This window comes from Bos javanicus, chromosome 16, assembly GCF_032452875.1.
Source record: "Bos javanicus breed banteng chromosome 16, ARS-OSU_banteng_1.0, whole genome shotgun sequence".
Taxonomy (NCBI): domain Eukaryota; kingdom Metazoa; phylum Chordata; class Mammalia; order Artiodactyla; family Bovidae; genus Bos; species Bos javanicus.
Window position 1 is genome coordinate 50,050,085 of NC_083883.1, and position 16,534 is coordinate 50,066,618.

Consider the following 16,534-nt stretch of genomic DNA (forward strand, 5'->3'; position numbering starts at 1 on the left):
GGGGCCGCAGGGGTCACAGACCGCGCCGCTCTGCGGTGCCCAGACGCGGCCAGGATATCCGGACCCTCTCCCCACTGTCGCAGTTTCCCCGCCGGGAGCCGGGCTCGAGCGCAAAAGCGGGTCCCGGGCGCGCCTGCCGAGCTAGAACCGAGGCACTAGGCGATTCGAGAAAGCTCCCGGGGCGCGTGCAGTTAGGCGCCGGTCTTCGGGGGCCTTCTGCTCTCTCGGAGAGGCTAGAGGCCTGGGCCCGGCGGCCATGCACCTGACGCCCTCAGCGGGCGGGCGCTGCAGTAACGAAAGGATGCGTGGACAGGTGGGGGTGGAAAGCAAAGAGAAGAGGCAAAGGACCCAGTCCACTGAGCACGTATTTGTGTGCGGGGCACAGACCTCTGTGTACAGCACAGACAGGCGAGCCTGTGCTCTGCAGAGCTGTCATCACCAGAACGATGGACGGTCAGAAAAGTGCGCAGGCCGACCCTCCTCCTTCCGCAGGGTCGCAACAGCAGAGCAGTGCCCCGGTGGGGCACCCCAGCGGGAGAGCCGTGCAGGTGTGTGCAGCTGGCCTCAGAAAAGGACCCCTGCGGGGGTGTGAACCAAACGCGGTGGACAGGAACCCAGTTCAGGCCTCCTACACCTGGGACCACCAGAGGGCACCATATTCAGTGTGGGGTGTCCCCAGGAAGGAGCCATGGGTGCAAGCTGCTGTGCTGACACACCCAGTGAGCTGTGGAGTGGGAAGGGGTGTTCATGTAACCCAAGTTCCCCTCTGTGTCCTAGTGAAGGAGAAGGTGAGACCACGAGCAGCATCAAGTGTAATTCTGAATCAGAGGGCCAGGGTGGGGCCATAGGTGAGGGAGGGGTAATGGAGGGGAAAGGGGCACCCAGGGTACACCCAGGCTGGGCCCTGGCCTCTGCTGTGCTGTCTGCACCTAGGGTCTGAGCTGGGCCTCCTTGGAGCTTATCTTCTTGGACTTGCTGGGTGAGGATAAGATCTCCATCTGCTGCAGGGGGGGCACCTTGACTCCCTTCTGTTTCAGCTGGTTGTAGTATTCCATTCTGTCTGAGATGATCCTCTATAAAAGACACCCAGAAGTGTCCGCACAGGCCTTGCCAGCTCCTGGGACACCACCCTGTTCTCCCCGAGAAGGGCCTGCTGCCGCAGTGCTGTCTGTGCTGGTGAATATTTACAACCTTTCCAGGAGGGATAAAAAAGCTCTGGTTTGTAGCATTTGCCAATTTCTGTGCTGAAACCACTCCCATCAGGGCTGATCCAGCCAACAGGGTGAAGCAGAGAACTCAGAGATGGGTAGAGATGCCCACCATCCAGGCCAGCTCACTCCTGGAGCCTGGGCCAGATCCACTTCTTTGTCCTCTGGGAATTGCCAGGAGCCTAGACTCCCAGAGACATCAGAGGCTGTCAAGTCTGACCCTCAGGGCAAAGTCTCTTCTACTTTCTGTGCAGGAAGGCTGCCCTGCCTCCTCCTTAGCCTCCTTCCTTCTCTCTGGCCTTTTGCTGGTTTGTGCAGGGTGGGGAGGGGCAGGTGTTGGCAAGGGAAGGGGTTCTTCCATGACTACTGGTGGGTGGTGATGACTCCTCCTATCCCCCTCCCTCCCTCCCTTCCTTGTATCCTCTCCCTCACTCTCTTTCTACCACCCCCATCACCCCCTGTCCCTCCCTCCCTCTCAAAACCTCTCTCCTCCTCCCTACCCCCATCCCTCCCCTTCCTCTCTCTCCTTCCCACCCCTCACCCCGCACCTCCTTCTTCCCTTGCCCCAAACACTAGTAGTCAGAGACCTCTCCCCAGGTCTCCATGCAGGGGTCCCCCTCTGCCCTGAGGACTGGCCACCCTACAAGAGTTCTATTAACCAGGGACCCACCCAGCCTCACAGAAGAAAGGAACCAGGCCTCGGAGACAAATGGGCCAGTGGCAGGTCACAGGTAGCTGCTGGGGTCAAGGGCCATGCTGTTGGAGGAGGCTTGGAAGGCAGGCATCCTCTCCCCGGTACAGAGGGAGTGCTCCTCACCCCGGTACAGAGGGAGTGCTCCTCACCCCGGTACAGAGGGGGTGCTCTAGGGCTCAGCAAGTCAAGTGTCTAGCCTACAGCTGCGAAGCCAAGGTCCCGGGGTGGTGACACTCCTGCCAGCCCCAAAGCCACATTATTTCTCCCAAACCTCCCTGCCCCTCTGAAACCTCTGCTTGTTGGTGAGGAGCTGGTGTGGGCTGAGGCCAGGGAGGGGGTCCATGTCAGGCTCTGAGCTCAGCAACGATTCCAGCTGAGGCCATGCTGAGATGCAAAGAAGCATCCCTGGGGGAGCTGGGCTGAGCAGAGCCTAGGGCTGGGCTCCTGCTGCAGGAGAACCAGGACCCAGCTGTTTGGCTCCCTCCCTACCATACCAGGTGGGTTTTCCGCAGCTGCTGATGGCTGCTGAACACCGACAGCAGCTCCAGGATGTTGTTCCCTAACCCCTTAGGGAAATCTAGTCCCCTCTGCCTGAGCAGAGAGAAAGGACCATGCTGGGGTCACGGTGAAAGCATGACACCACCAGGACAAGAATGGAGGCTCCTAACCTCCCATCCAGGCTTCTCCCCTCTGCTCCCAGCTGCAGATGCAGGAGCTCTGGCCTAGAGATGGGGCCCCGGGGACAAGGAGGCCTCTGAGCACCGTTTATACCTGTAAGCCTTCCAGAATGTCATTGTCAGAGATCTCAGTGGCCAAGGACTTGATCCCTATGGTGTTGAAGGTGGCCTGGATGATCTTGTTTCTCAGTCTTTCGAGCTGTGAGCACAGAGGAGAAACAGCCAAGCTCACCTTGAGTAGAGAGACAGTGTTCTCCACACCCGCTGCCTCTCTGAGGCTCCAGGGGAGGTGGACCTGTCTTCAGCTCTCCTGCTTCAGGAGCTGGAAATAGCGTGTGAGTGGTCAGCGTGGTCTCCTGTGAGCTGGAAGGGACCTGATCAAAATCCAGACCCAGGAGGCCTAACACCAAAACCCAAAGTCTCTCTACCACACCACATTTGTTTGCTTGTTTCTTAATTGAAAAAGCAAAACCTGCACATGGTCAAAACAAAACTCTGAATGACCCCCCAGGCTGTCCTCCATCCCCCAGAGGCGCTTTAGCCACAGTCTCCTGCTGACCCACAGCAGACAACCTGCAGACTTGACCAGCCATGCGATGGGCATTATACTCCCAGCCCATCCTCCTTCTCTAAGTGACCTAGAAGCGCTCCAAGCTGTGGACATCTGCACTAACCAGGCATTAGCCAGGAGTTAAGCAGCTTGGACCACTGAGCCTGTGTAGTCTTTGGCAGCCACTGGCAGCCTCGTGCATAGCAGGAGGCGGGCCCCAGCAGGAGGGAGAACACAGCTGGTTACAGCCCGCACTCTTGCTTGGCCAGTGGGGAAAATGTCATTTCAAAAGCCTTCGTGCTCAGGGCCTCTACCTTTGCTGGTTTTAGATTCTAAAGCAAGTCAGCTCTTGACTGATGGTTTCCTCCTATGCCTTTGCTCACATCTATCAGGGGCTCAGAGTGAGGACCCGGGACCTCACACCCCAGCACCGCCTCCATGCAGCTCTGGAAACTCAGATGGGCTGTTCGTTCTCTGTGCTGCAGGTGCCAGGACACCAGCGGTACCCACATCATGGCTTTGTTAACAGGGTTGAATGACTTTAATAAATGCTGAGAGCAGCACCTGCTGCTAAGTCACTTCAGTCGTGTCCGATTCTGTGCGACCCCATAGACAGCAGCCCACCAGGCTCCCCCGTCCCTGGGATTCTCCAGGCAAGAACACTGGAGTGGGTTGCCATTTTCTTCTCCAATGCATGAAAGTGAAGAGTGAAAGTGAAGTCGCTCAGTTGTGTCCAACTCTTAGCGACCCCATGGACTGCAGCCTACCAGGCTCCTCTGTCCATGGGATTTTCCAGGCAAGAGTACTGGAGTGGGGTGCCATTGAGAACAGCACCTGACCCACAGCAAATGCTCTCTAAGTTATAAATAGACAGCATCATTACTACTACTTCTCTCCCACCTCAGACCCTCCCTGGCTGGCCACCATATCCCTGGGTCTCTTTCATAGCACAACTCAAGGGGCTCCTCCATAAACGAAGCCCCTGCACTCAGCTCTTTCCAGCCACTATAGGTGACCAAGACGGCCACACCACACCCTCGCCCCCTCCTCCACCAGTGTTTCTGGACACAGGAAGAGGGGAGCCCAGAGCACTTGGTGCATGGTCCCCAGGGTGGCCGTTCCCAGGGACGGCAGTGGTGGGCAAGGGCTCCAGGCCTTCAGGAGGCAGGAGTTGAGTGTACTCAGGCCTGAGCGCTCTCCAGGGCTGGGATGGGGAGCCGGGCATACCCTGGCCTGGGTGTATTCCAGGGCCTCGCGGGCCTGCTGCTCCGCCTGCTGAATCATCTCGTTCTTTTTCTGCATCTCCTCCTGGAGCTGCTTCCGCCTCTGCAGGTGGTTCTGGCTCTGATTCACCTGGGCCTGGAGCTGGTTGACCTTGTCCTCCAGCTCTGAGATGGTCTGTTCCCGCTTGGACAGTTCACTCTCCAGCTCCGACACTTGCTGGGGGGTGGGGAGCAGTAGGTCCACTTGCCCACCCCTCCTTCCCCCAGAGGCAGCCACCTCTCCCTGAGTTCCTCCAGCCAGCCTGGCTCCGGCTGTGGCCAGCTCCCCAGTGGGTGTCCAGGGCCCCGGATTTACTGAACAGGGTACTGTCTGAAATGAGGGGCCCCCACTCAGCTGACTCTCCTTGCCGCCATCAGGACCTGTGGCTGCCCCCCAGCCACCCCAAGGGCACCTGTCTGAGGAGGAGGTTGTCTTTCTCGATGAGGCCCATCATTTCCTGGTACTTCTTGTCTTCCCGGAGGTTAGAGAACTGCAAGGCAATGGGGGTTTGCTTAGGGGCTGGTGGGGGGAGATAGATGGCTGCCTCCTTGAACCTTCCTCCATGAACCTCAGTAAAATGAAGGGAAGCATCAGAATTTCTGATGAAGGGGGAAGGGGGAATTTCTGATGAAGGTATCAAACACACTTTGGAAGCCGGGAGGCAGACCTAAGGAACCAGACTCCAAAGCCAGCAGCGGGGAAGCTGCAAACAAGCCCAGTCCACAGGTCCCTGGAAATCTCAGAAGTGGGGGATGGTGCCAGGCTCTTCTGGACATGGAGGCCGACACAAGGAGGAACATCATATCAGAAATCAGGAGCCTCAGACTCAGCCCTGACCAGGAGATGCCAGGGACCTTCCCGCTTTTCCATCTGTCAGGAGACTGGAGGCCCTGGGGTTGGCAGGGGGTGGGGGGTGGGGGAGAAGAGGATCTCTGGCCTGGGAGATGCCAGCAGCTGGACCATTACACTGGGCAAGGAATTCTTCCAGTCTCCCAGATTCCAGGAGAATCTGAGCAAGCCAAGGGGAAGGAGCCAACAACAGGACCATTGAACTAACTTTCCGTTGATGTACCCAAGCACAGTTCTCTGCCATGAAACACAAAATGGTCACCCACAGTTTGAGAGACTCCAGGCACCTCTGACCTTTGAGCAAAATTCTCGAAGGAGTAACAGAAACTGAAAATAGACTTACAAAAGGAGCTTATAGGAAATAGAAACAGCACAAGCAGTCAAATCCCTTAAGTATCTCCCATAACTCTCACTTAAGCTGTTTAGGAGGTCAGAGACATACCGCCATTAAGAAATAAAACATGAGTGTGCTTCTAAATAAAAGGGAGTGGGGAAGGAACATTCAGAGAACAAAAGCAACATCTTAGAAACTAAATGAAACAAAGTTAAAACTCAAGAGGAGGGTTTCCCTGCTGGCTCAGTGGCAAAGAATCTGCCTACATGCAGGGGAGGTGGGTTCAATCCCTGCTCTAGGAAGATCCCACATGCTAGGGAATAATTAAACCTGTGCGCCACAACTACTGAGCCAGTGCTCTGGAGCTTGGGAGCTGCAACTACCGAATCGAATGTGCCCTAGAGCCCGTGCTCCGCAACAAGAGAAGCCACCGCAATGAGAAGCCTGCTCACTGCAATTAGCGAGTAGCTCCTGCTCGCTGCAACTAGAGAAAGCCTGTGCAGCAATGAAGACCCAGTGCAGCCGAAAATTAAATAAACAAATAAAATTATTTTTAAAAAACCAGGAAGAGGGCTGATGATAAAGTTAAGGAAATCTAAAAGTAGAACAAAAAGTCAAGATAGTGAAAGGAACAGACAGAAAGGAGAAAGGGACCCAAAGAAGAGGTCTGCTGGCTGATTGATGGGGTTGCCGGGAGAGTTCGGAGAAAACAGAGACAGGGACTAAAATCCATGTAAACAGAGAACAATTTCAGAACTGAGTGATACAAGTTTCTAGCCGGCTACTGAGTGCCCAGGACAAATGAGAACAAACCCTTAATAAGGTCTAGCTATGGCAGCTTCCCTGGTGGTTCAGACGGTAAAGAATCTGCCTGCAATGCAGGAGACCCAAATTTCATCCCTGGGTCAGGAAGATTCCCTGGATGAAGGGAATGGCAACCCACTCTAGTACTTTTGCCTGGAGAAGAATTCTATGGACAGAGAAGGCTGGCGGGCTACAGTCCATGGGGTCACTAAGAATCAGACATAACTGAGTGACTATCAGCTCCTGAGTCCAGTGTCTCTGTCAGGGGGTAGGGGCGGGGATGGATGGCACATGTCCCAGCACAGCAGAGGATACCGCTACCTTGTCAGACATGGCCTGCAGCTGTTTTTTCCGCTCCCGCAGCTCCTTCTGCAGCATCTCATTCTCCGTGTTGATTTTCAGCAATTGCGACTCTTGGAATTCCACCTGTCGCTGTAAAGACTTGATGGCTCCTGCATGAGATGAGAGAAAGCAGGGAGGAGGGGGCCAGTCACTGCACCATCCCTAGGGCTCTGCGGAGCTCCAAGCTGAGGGCTGGCTGCCTGCTCCCATCCCAGGGGTCTAGTGCGGCCACCGCATGGTCCCAGCCAAGAGGGACCCAGGGCAAAGTGGGCAGTCCTGGGCATCCTCGCTGCGGGTCCCGCCTTGGCCTCCTCTGGCATTCCACCTGTTGCCAGGGAGTATCTGGTCCTGGTGATCTCAAGCTGGAACTGGAACTCCTGGATCAGCTGCTCATACTCCTCCAGCTGGGCTATCAGCTCCTCCTCAAAGGTGTCGTCCACAAAGCCGGCCCGCCTCCTGGCCGCGGCCTCCTCCTCCTGCAGCTCCTTCTCCTCATCCAGCTCCATCACCTCTTCGTCCTCCTCTTCCTCCACCTCCCCGGCCCCGTACGCATCCCTGTCCTCGTCCTCGTCTTCCTGCGCAGTTACCATGGCCACCGCCTCCTCCTCGATTCTGGTCTCCTGCAGAGTTTCCCTCCTGCTGGCTCTAGCCCTCGCCCCCTTGTCCTCTGCCCTCTTGGCCTGCCCTTCCAGGTACTCTTCCTCCTCGTAGTCGCCTCCTTCCAGCTCCTTGCCTCTGTTGCACTCTTCCTGCAGCTGGGGGAGGGGACGGGATGCTGGACAGGGCTACGGGCACCCCCAGGAGGGAGGCTCAAACCTTCAAGGGGGCATAGGAAGGACAGTGCTGTGGGGCTATTGGCCAGCTCCCCTTGGGTTACATCTCCAGGAGCAGCCCCACCACCCCTCCCCTGCTGTGGCTGAGGGCTCAGCCTGGGTGAGGGCCACCAGGTTAGGACAGCACGTGGGACGCTGTGGCCTGTGCCTCTCTCGGGCAGCCTGGGGGACCGGGCCCCAGCCAGCCCACACCTGCCGCCAGGGCTCCACGTCCTCCTCGTCTCGGAAGGTTCTGAGGGTACTCTGTCTCCCCTGCAGCTTCAGCATAGACTCCAACGGCCGCTCCTGTGAGATGCCCACGGCACCCTCAGGGTTTCAACCTGGGCCTTCAGCTCCCCCAGGGCCCATGTCACTGAGACCTGTCCCCCCAGAAGGGGGCCCACCGTTCCCCCCCTGGGGTTGCCCTGTCAATGGGCAGGCGGCCGTGCCGTGTAGGTGACGGCCCTGGGGGTACCCCTGGTGAGAGGCCCAGCAGTAACAAGTACACTGTTTTGGAAGAGTCTGGGGGGGCCAACCTCAAACACGCCTGCAGGTCACTGCCCCTCACTGCCCACTCGCTGACAACCCCTGGGAGGCTGGGGAATGTGGGGGACACGGGACCATGCTTCCAGGCTCTCCAGACTCCTGCTGCCTCCCTGCCCACCAGTCCCCCACCATCGGTGTCTGGGTAGCTTTTTCTGGAGGTGTCTAGAGGATCCAGCAGGGGTCTGAAGCCCCCCACCCCCACTTCATATGTGCACCCAGCGTAAACGCAGGCTGTATCCTCAGATGAGAAAGAAACCAGGTCTCAGACCAGGCGATGGCCCCCAGATCCCCACCCCACCCTGCCTCCTCCAGTGCCCACCCCACACCTGGGGTCGAGGGGGACAGCATGCCATGCCTACGTTACAGGCAAGGCCCCGTCCCAGAGCAAGACCAGGCCAGGCTAGTCCTTGGAGCGCCTGCCGCTGCTCACCCGCAAGACATGGCTGGGCGCGGCCTCCTGGCTCTTGCTCTTCAGGAGGCATTTCAGCTGCTTCCTCAGGGCCCCCCTCTCCTCGTGGAGAGCCAGGATCTCTTCCTCTCTCTTCTGAACCTGTGCTTCCAGCTCCGAGAGGCGTTGGACTTCCTCCCCTAGTGCCAACAGGCACTGGTCCTGAGGAGAAACGGGGCAGCCCAGGGGGCCACTTAGACACTCAGACACCCCTGCCGCACCCTCCCTTGCCCCCCCACCCGGAGCAGCAGCTCCAGGGCCAGGAGGACCCCGTGACCCCAGCCCAAGGTGAGTGGCTTCTTACCTGCAGCCCCCTCCTGCTTAAGGGCCACCCTTGCCCAGGATCTCCTGGCAGCCTCCCCTCCAGGCCCTGGTCCCAGTCAGTGCCCAGGTGTGATTGAAAAGAAGTCGCTCAGTCATGTCTGACCCTTTGCGACCCCATGGACTGCAGCCTTCCAGGCTCCTCCATCCGTGGGATTTTCCAGGCAAGAATACTGGAGTGGGTTACCATTTCCTTCTCCAGGAGATCTTCCCGACCCAGAGTTTGAACCTAGGTCTCCCAGGTTGTAGGCAGATGCTTTACCGTCTGAGCCACACCTACTAACCAGCACTACCTGCCAAAGACTTCCAAGGAGCTTTTCGGAGCTGGGTCTACTGCCTCTCAGAATCTCAAAACCCTAATCATTCCAGCTTGAAGACCAAATAAAGGTGGTTTTGGACAGTCACTGAGAGAATTTGTCATAATCAGAGCTGAACGACTGACAGAAATACAAAGGGGATTCTTCAAGCAAGAGGGAGATGGTCCCAGATGGAGTCTGAGGAAAAGATAACTAGGAGGTCGTCCAGATGTCTAAGAATTAAGAGATAGGCTCCCATGGAGCCCATGAGTCAAAGAAGAAGCCACACAAGAAATTATGAGATATTTTAGACAGAATAATAACAAATACTTGGACGTGGCATGACATGCGGTGAAGCAAAAACTGTGATTAAGGGCACATTAATAAGCTTCAAATGCAACAATTAGGGGAAGCAATGGAATATCAATGATCTAAGTATCCTTCTCAAGCATTCAGAAAAAGGAACTGAAAACTTCATTTAAAGTACATAGCAAGAAGGGAATTTTTAAAAATCAGGGCAAGAATGCATGATATAGGGGCTTCCCTGGTGGTCCAGTGGCGAAGACTCCATGCTCGCAATACAGGGGGCCCAGGTTCCATCCCTGGTTAGGAAGCTAGATCCCCCGTGCCACAACTAAGACCAGGTGCAGCCAAATAAATTTAAAAAAATTTTAATGAATGAATGACATAGGGAAACAGAGAAAGAAGGGAGGAGAGGAGGATGGAGCAAATCGGCAACATTTTAACATTTGGAGAATCTGGAGGGTATATGGGAATTGTTTACACTATTAAGTTAAAATAGTCATAGAGGGACTGCCCTGGTGGTCCAGTGGTTAAGAATCTGCCTTGCAATGCAGAGGGCATCGGTTCAATCCCTGGTTGGGGAACCAAGCTGGCTTAAAACTTAACATTTAAAAATCTAAGATCACGGCATCTGGTCCCATCACTTTACAAATAGAAGAGGTAAAAGTGGAAGAGGTGACAGATTTTATTTTCTTGGGCTCCCAAATCACTGCAGACACTGACTGCAGCCAAGACATTTAAAGACACTTGGTCCTTAGAAGCAAAGCTATGAGAAACCTAGACAGCGAATTAAGAAAGCAAAGACATCACTTTGCCAACAAAGGTCTGTACAGTCAAAGCTATGATTTTTCCAGTAGTCGTGTATGGATGTGAGAGCTGGACCATAAAGAAGGCTGAGCACCAAAGAGTTGATATTTTTGAAATGTGATGCTGGAGAAGACTCTTGAGAGTCTTCTCTTGGACAGCATGGAGGTCAAACCAGTCAATCCTAAATTGACCCTAAATATTCATTGGAAGGACTGATGCTGAAACCCCAATACTTTGGCCACCTAATGTAAAGAGCTAACTCATTAGAAAAGACCCTGATGCTGGGAATCATTGAGGGCAGCAGGAGAAGAGGGTGACAAAGAATGAGATGGTTAGATACCATCACAAACTCAATGGACATGAACTTGAGAAAACTCTGGGAAATAGTGGAGGACAGAGGAGACTGGTGTGCTGCAGCCCACAGGATCACAAAGAGTCGGACACGATTTAGTGACTGAAAAATAGCAACAAATGTGTCCAGAACAAAAGGAAGTCCTGGAAGGCGTTGCTGGTTTCCAGTGGGGATGCTAACTTTGCAACAGCACATACTTGCTGCTGCAAGTGATGCTGCCTACGACAGGGCCAAGGAAGACAGAGGTGAAAGAAAGAAGACCCTGAGGACATGGTGTGAGCCCCTGGAGACAGCCTAGCCTGCAGTCCTTCCCCTGGAATTCCCCTCCCTGACAGGCCTGCAAAGAGCATCCTTTTATGTATGTCTGTGTTCAGTTCAGTTCACTTACTCAGTCACGCCTGACTCTTCGCGATCCCATAGACTACAGCACGCCAGGCCTCCCTGTCCATCACCAGCTCCAGGAGTTTACTCAAACTCACATCCATTGAGTCAGTGATGCCATCCAACCATCTCATCCTCTGTCAGCCCCTTCCCCTCCTGTCTTCAATCTATCTCAGCATTAGGGTCTTTTCAAATGAGTCAGTTCTTTGCATCAGGTGCCCAAAGTATTGCAGCTTCAGCATCAGTCCTTCCAATGAATATTCAGGACTGATCTCCTTTAGGATGGACTGGTTGGATCTCCTTGCAGTCCAAGGGACTCTCAAGAGTCTTCTCCAACACCACAGTTCAAAAGCATCAATTCTTCAGCACTCAGCTTTCTTTATAGTCCAACTCTCACATCCATACATGATCACTGGAAAAACCATAGCTTTGACTAGGTGGACATTTATTGGCAAAGTAATGCCTCTGATTTTTAGTAAGCTGTCTAGGTTGGTCATAACTTTTCTTCCAAGGAGCAAATGTCTTTTAATTCCATGGCTTCAGTCACCACCTGCAGTGATTTTGGAGCCCCAAAAAATAAAGTCTCTCACTGTTTTCATTGTTTCCCCATTTATTTGCCATGAAGTGATAGGACCAGATGCCATGATCTTGGTTTTCTGAATGTTGAGCTTTAAGCCAACTTCTTCACTCTCCTCTTTCACTTTCATCAAGAGGCTCTTCAGTTCTTCTTCGCTTTCTGCCATAAGGGTAATGTCATCTGCATATCTGACGTTATTGGTATTTTTCCTGGCAATCTTGATTCCAGCTTGTGCTTCTTCCAGCCCAGCGTTTCTCATGATGTACTCTGCATATAAGTTAAATAAGCAGGGTGACGATATAAAGCCTTGACGTACTCCTTTCCCTATTTGGAACCAGTCTGTTGTTCCATGTCCAGTTCTAACTGTTGCTTCCTGACCTGCATACAGATTTCTCAAGAAGCAGGTAAGGTGGTCCGGTATTCCCATCTCTTGAAGAATTTTCCAGTTTGTTGGAGAAGGGAATGGCAAACCACGTCAGTATTCTTGCCTTGAGAACCCCATGAACAGTATGTCTGTGTAACTCTAATTATATCCTCAGGCTATTTTCCAAAGGTGGGATTGTTGATGGTATCAATGCTTTTTAAATTGTGAAATCTAAAAAATTTTAAAAAACAAATTGTGAAATCTATCATAAAATTAAAGGTACAGTTTCGGGAATAAAGATAAAATGAATACTCATGGACCCATATTATGAGGGCTCACGAGTACCCACTGTGTGCTCATGACAAACCACCCAGCATCTTATGTGACTTATTTCCACAGCTGTTGTTAGTGCTTCATGAGCTTTAAAAAAAAATTTTTTTTGTAAAAACCTGAAACTGACTCTAAGAGACTTTTTACATTGATAAGACTGGTGGAGGGAAAAAGAGAGAAGACAGAGATTAGGGATGTCAGAAACAAAAAACCAGACAATCTTCTTCAGAATCTTCTCCAGACACTGGAAGGATACTGAGAGTCTTGTGCACAGAGTGAGGCTCCTAGATTTGAAAACTGACATGGCTTGGACACTTTCTTAGAAAAATGTAGCTTTCCAAAACTGGAACTGGAAAAGGAAATCTGAATATTTTTAAAAGGAATTAATTAAAAAAAAAAAAACACAAACCCTGTAAGAAATCACCAGGCACAGATGACTTCGATAATGAAATCTTCAGAATTTAATAAAGAAACAACAACATTAGGTGAATTCTTCCAGAGAATCGAAAAAGAAGGAACGCTTCTCAACTTTCATTGTTTTTACTCAGCCAGAAGACTCTGACCCCAAAAGCAAACAAGGGGATGACAAGGCTGGTAAATTACAGGCCAGCCTCTCTCACAAACAAGGATGAAAAAGATGACAGCATGATGAATCAACCCATAGGCAGATCTTTGCCCATCAAGCTGATTGTTATTACTGTGTTAAGGAATACAGTCTTCCAAGTGGAATGACTGGGTTAAAAGCCTATGGATGCTGAGGGTCTTGACACATGGGGCGAAGCTGTGTAGGAGGGGGCAACATCCAGGCCAGCCTAAACTGCTCTCCATGGGGAAGAAGACAGATAGGAACCTGACCTGTAGAAGCCATGAGACAGGTCAGAAGGTCAGTTCAGACTGCACCTGGGACCAGAGACTAGAACAAGAGCCCCGAGGGCCAGGCATCACCTCTGGCAGGACGCACAGCCGGGACAGGAGGACCAGGATCTGTGCCCAGGCTCCATGCCCAGCCATACCTTCTCATGGATGACGGAGATGTACCAGGGTACCCGCTTCCTTGGGTAGCTCTGTCCCAGGTCGGGGCTGCTGAGGGTCGGGCTCAGCACCTGGGACTCGCTCTTCTTCCGCAGGTAGTTGAACTCACAGGCACTCTTGCTAAGGGGAAGGAGGCAGCCTGTCAAGAGGGAAGGTGGTGGGGGGGGGGTGGTCAGACCCTTCCTGTGCTGAGCAGCCCTGGATCTTCTGTAACATCCCTCTTTTGAGACTCCCCCAGGAGCCCTTCCCTGTCCAGCTGGGCTCCTCTCCAGCTCCCCGTTCTCCCACACTCATCCCCACCACCCCCAGCCCAGCCTGAATAAGCGGCATCCGAGCCCCCTTCAGGGTCCCAGAGCTGGAGTCAGGGCAAGATGCTGCCTGTGCACAGGGGGCACTTCTGAAGTGAAGCATACTTCTGGGGGTGGAGTTCATCTCTGGATAAACAGAAGTATGTATCTGTAGGAATGGCGCCTGGGTGTCCCTGTACTCAAGGACAGACGCGTCCCAGGGCCCATGTGAGGAACACCAGGCCAGGCAGGTGGTCCTGGGAAGTCAATTCCATGGGGCACCATAGGAATGGAGGGAACAGGGGCCCTCTGGGCTGGGGTGCCAAGGAGAGAACCCCATGGGCCGTGCACACCCCCAGTGCCCCGCACGGCCTGCCCTCACCGTCCACCTTCACATCCAAGCCTTGCTGGCTGGAGAGTGGGTTCTCAGCCTCCTTCCAGGTCTCAGAGCCGATGCCTGTGTCTTCAGGCAGAGAGAGGGTTGTGGCTGAACCTGCAGGATGGCAAATGGAGAACAGTTGAGGCCAAGTCTCTCCAAGACCTCTGGGTGGGGACTCGTATTTCCTTCGAAACACTGGGTGGGGTTCAAGGTGCCTTTTCTCAGTGGAAGCACAGGACTGGACTACGAGACCGAATGGAAATGTGATTCTGTCCCCCTGCCCGCCTGGCATGTCCCCCCAGAACGGATCAGGTGCAACTTAGTCTCTGTAAATCAGTGCCTCTTCCCCAGAGGACGGCCCCTGTTCCTCCTGTAAAACTGTCTCCTCAAAATCTTGCAGAATCCCCTTCACCCCAAGGGTCAGACCCGTGTCCTCTAAGCTGGCACGAATCAGATGGTGGCGAGTGCACTAGGAGCAGTATGTGGGCTCATCCTTGCACCCAGGATGCTCTGTGTTCCCCCCACCCTCCCTAGACACCCCCACCCTCCTGGTCTTGGAGTGCTGGCTGCTCTCTGAGGCCCCGGCATTGAGAAAGGAAGGCTTAGAGCCTGACAAGTAGGGTGAGACCCCACTTTTGCCTGACTGCCACCTGAGATCCATAGAAAGGACCCCAGCAGCTGGCTGCAGGCACTCAGCCTTAATGTCACCACCATGAAGATAATGTTATCTGTCAGAGAACAAAAGGAGCAGCAGAGAACAAAAGGAGCGGGAATCTGGGATGGCGCCTGGCCTGATCAGCGCTAGCAGGTGGCGGCTGAGCACCTTGGTTGCCCTCTCAGAGCCTCTTGGCTGAATCAGAGCACTGTGGGGTTAGACAAGAGGCTGCTGAGGCTCCTTACAGGGCTCGGTCCCCAATGACCCACCTTTGGGCCTATGGACCTCATTACTGAAGCTTCCAGAGTCTTCATCTTCTCCTCCCGTGTCCCAACACTACTGAATCTTGGTGATTGACAGCCAGAGAAGGTAAGTGGGCTGGGAGACCAATGATACAAATGTGCCCAGTGGAAGGAAGAAGGACCTTCTTTCCTTCCCTTCCCCGAGGCCCAACCCCAGCCTTAGCTGAAAGCCAGTTTCAGAAGCAGCAGCTGCGGCCACTGCACACGCCCCCTCCTCTGGCCACACCCGCAGGCTGTCCTGGACTCCAGCAGGTGGGTTAGCTGGAGTGGGGCTGGGTGTGCACACAGGGCCCTGTCAGATGCACTTACCATAGTGGGTCATGGACGTCGACCTGGTGCTGAACTGGGGGCAGCCAGGACGTGTGAGGAACTTGCGCCGAAGCTCCTCCATTTCGGACATGAAGCCGCTGTCCTGGGGGCTGGCGTTCTGGTTGAAGTCTCTCTGGGGAGTGGGGAGAATGAGACCAGCAGGAAAGGAGGGACCCAGGAAGCCCTCCACCCCCTCCACCAGTGGAGCTCCAGGGCCTGGCTCTGTGTGCCAACCACGCAGGCTGTCTCCTCCCCTAAAGCTGGCTGCTCGATGAGGGCCGTGGGAGCCCTGCTTTGGAAGTTGCAGTCAGCTGAGCCTAGAGCTGCTGTCCACTTAGCGGGCCCCTGGGGAGTGGGCTGGCTCCCCAGTCTCCCCCCGCCCCCCACCACATGAAGTACCCGCATGAAACTTGCTGCCTGCACTTTCTCTTCCTTATTTTCTCTTCCCCCTTTCCCTCCTTCTTAAAAAGGCCCCTAAGGAAGGCTCAAGACAGACACATCATCTTCTCTCCCAGGCCCCATCCACCCCAAGAATCTCCCCATCACAACCCACCGCCCAAGCTGATTCAGGATGCCCCATCGGCCCTCCACCCTCAAGGCCTTTGATCCAGCAGAGAAGCATGTCATCTCCAGATAATCATGTGTGGCAGGGCCATCCCTGCTCCCGAGACCCCGTACCAGCGTCTTGTAGTAGCGGCAGATGGCCTGAGCCGACTTGCTGAGGGAGCGCTTTTGTTGGCGGAGTTTCCATTCCGGGGGCTGTTCATCCCGGCTGGCCACCTTCCGGAGGACAATCAGGCCCTTTTCTATCAAGTTGGGCACGAGACTTTTCTTCTTGGGCCCGCTGGCTCTGATGGGTAACATTGTGAGCATGGAGCGAAGGACCAAAGTTGGTCACCTGAAGGATGACTCGGATCAATTCTGTGGGATTTGGGTCTGGAGCTGGGTGCTGAGGGGGTTACAGCCCCAAGCATGGACATGCAGGTCCAAGCACAGGTGGGCAGAAGCCCAGCTTCTCAAGCTCCATGTCCTAAGGGGTCCTGGGAGCAATGTATGGCATCACAGATGTCTCCATAGAGACGGGGCCTGTCATCTGTCTTAATTTTCTACTGGGAAGGGGAAGAAGAAGCTGCTTCCACTACAATATCAGGATGTTTCAAGCACAGGAAAATGCCCTGACACACTAGCCACCCATTCTCCTGTTTCCCTTTTTTCATCATCCTTAGTATTTCCCCTTATTAAAAAATCTGACACTGCATCAGTGGCTCTGATGTGAAAATTTAACTTTTTCAGTTAAAATCCATACTTTAGA

General features: G+C 53.9%; 1 protein-coding gene across 1 annotated transcript; it reads right to left on the reverse strand.

Annotated features, from left to right (window-relative positions):
* Positions 1-794: 794 nt before the first annotated feature.
* Positions 795-16,285, reverse strand: CCDC27 (coiled-coil domain containing 27). Its single transcript, XM_061382944.1, has 12 exons — positions 15,901-16,285; positions 15,223-15,355; positions 13,960-14,070; positions 13,272-13,429; positions 8,510-8,689; positions 7,747-7,839; positions 7,047-7,476; positions 6,701-6,831; positions 4,805-4,882; positions 4,357-4,569; positions 2,674-2,778; positions 795-1,073 (listed from the first exon to the last, which is right to left on the reverse strand). The coding sequence occupies exons 1-12, from the start codon at positions 16,093-16,095 to the stop codon at positions 930-932; spliced, it is 1,971 nt and encodes a 656-aa protein (XP_061238928.1). The 5' UTR covers positions 16,096-16,285; the 3' UTR covers positions 795-929.
* Positions 16,286-16,534: the final 249 nt, after the last annotated feature.

Bases quoted from the DNA above. Each gene is read 5' to 3' on its own strand.
- CCDC27 (XM_061382944.1), bottom strand. From the start codon at position 16,095: ATGCTCACAATGTTACCCATCAGAGCCAGCGGGCCCAAGAAGAAAAGT. The intron at 14,071-15,222 runs GTAAGTGCATCT...GCCATCCTGCAG, and splicing joins GACGTCCATGACCCACTATG to GTTCAGCCACAACCCTCTCT. The intron at 7,477-7,746 runs GTGTGGGCTGGC...CCCCTCCCCCAG, and splicing joins ACGTGGAGCCCTGGCGGCAG to CTGCAGGAAGAGTGCAACAG.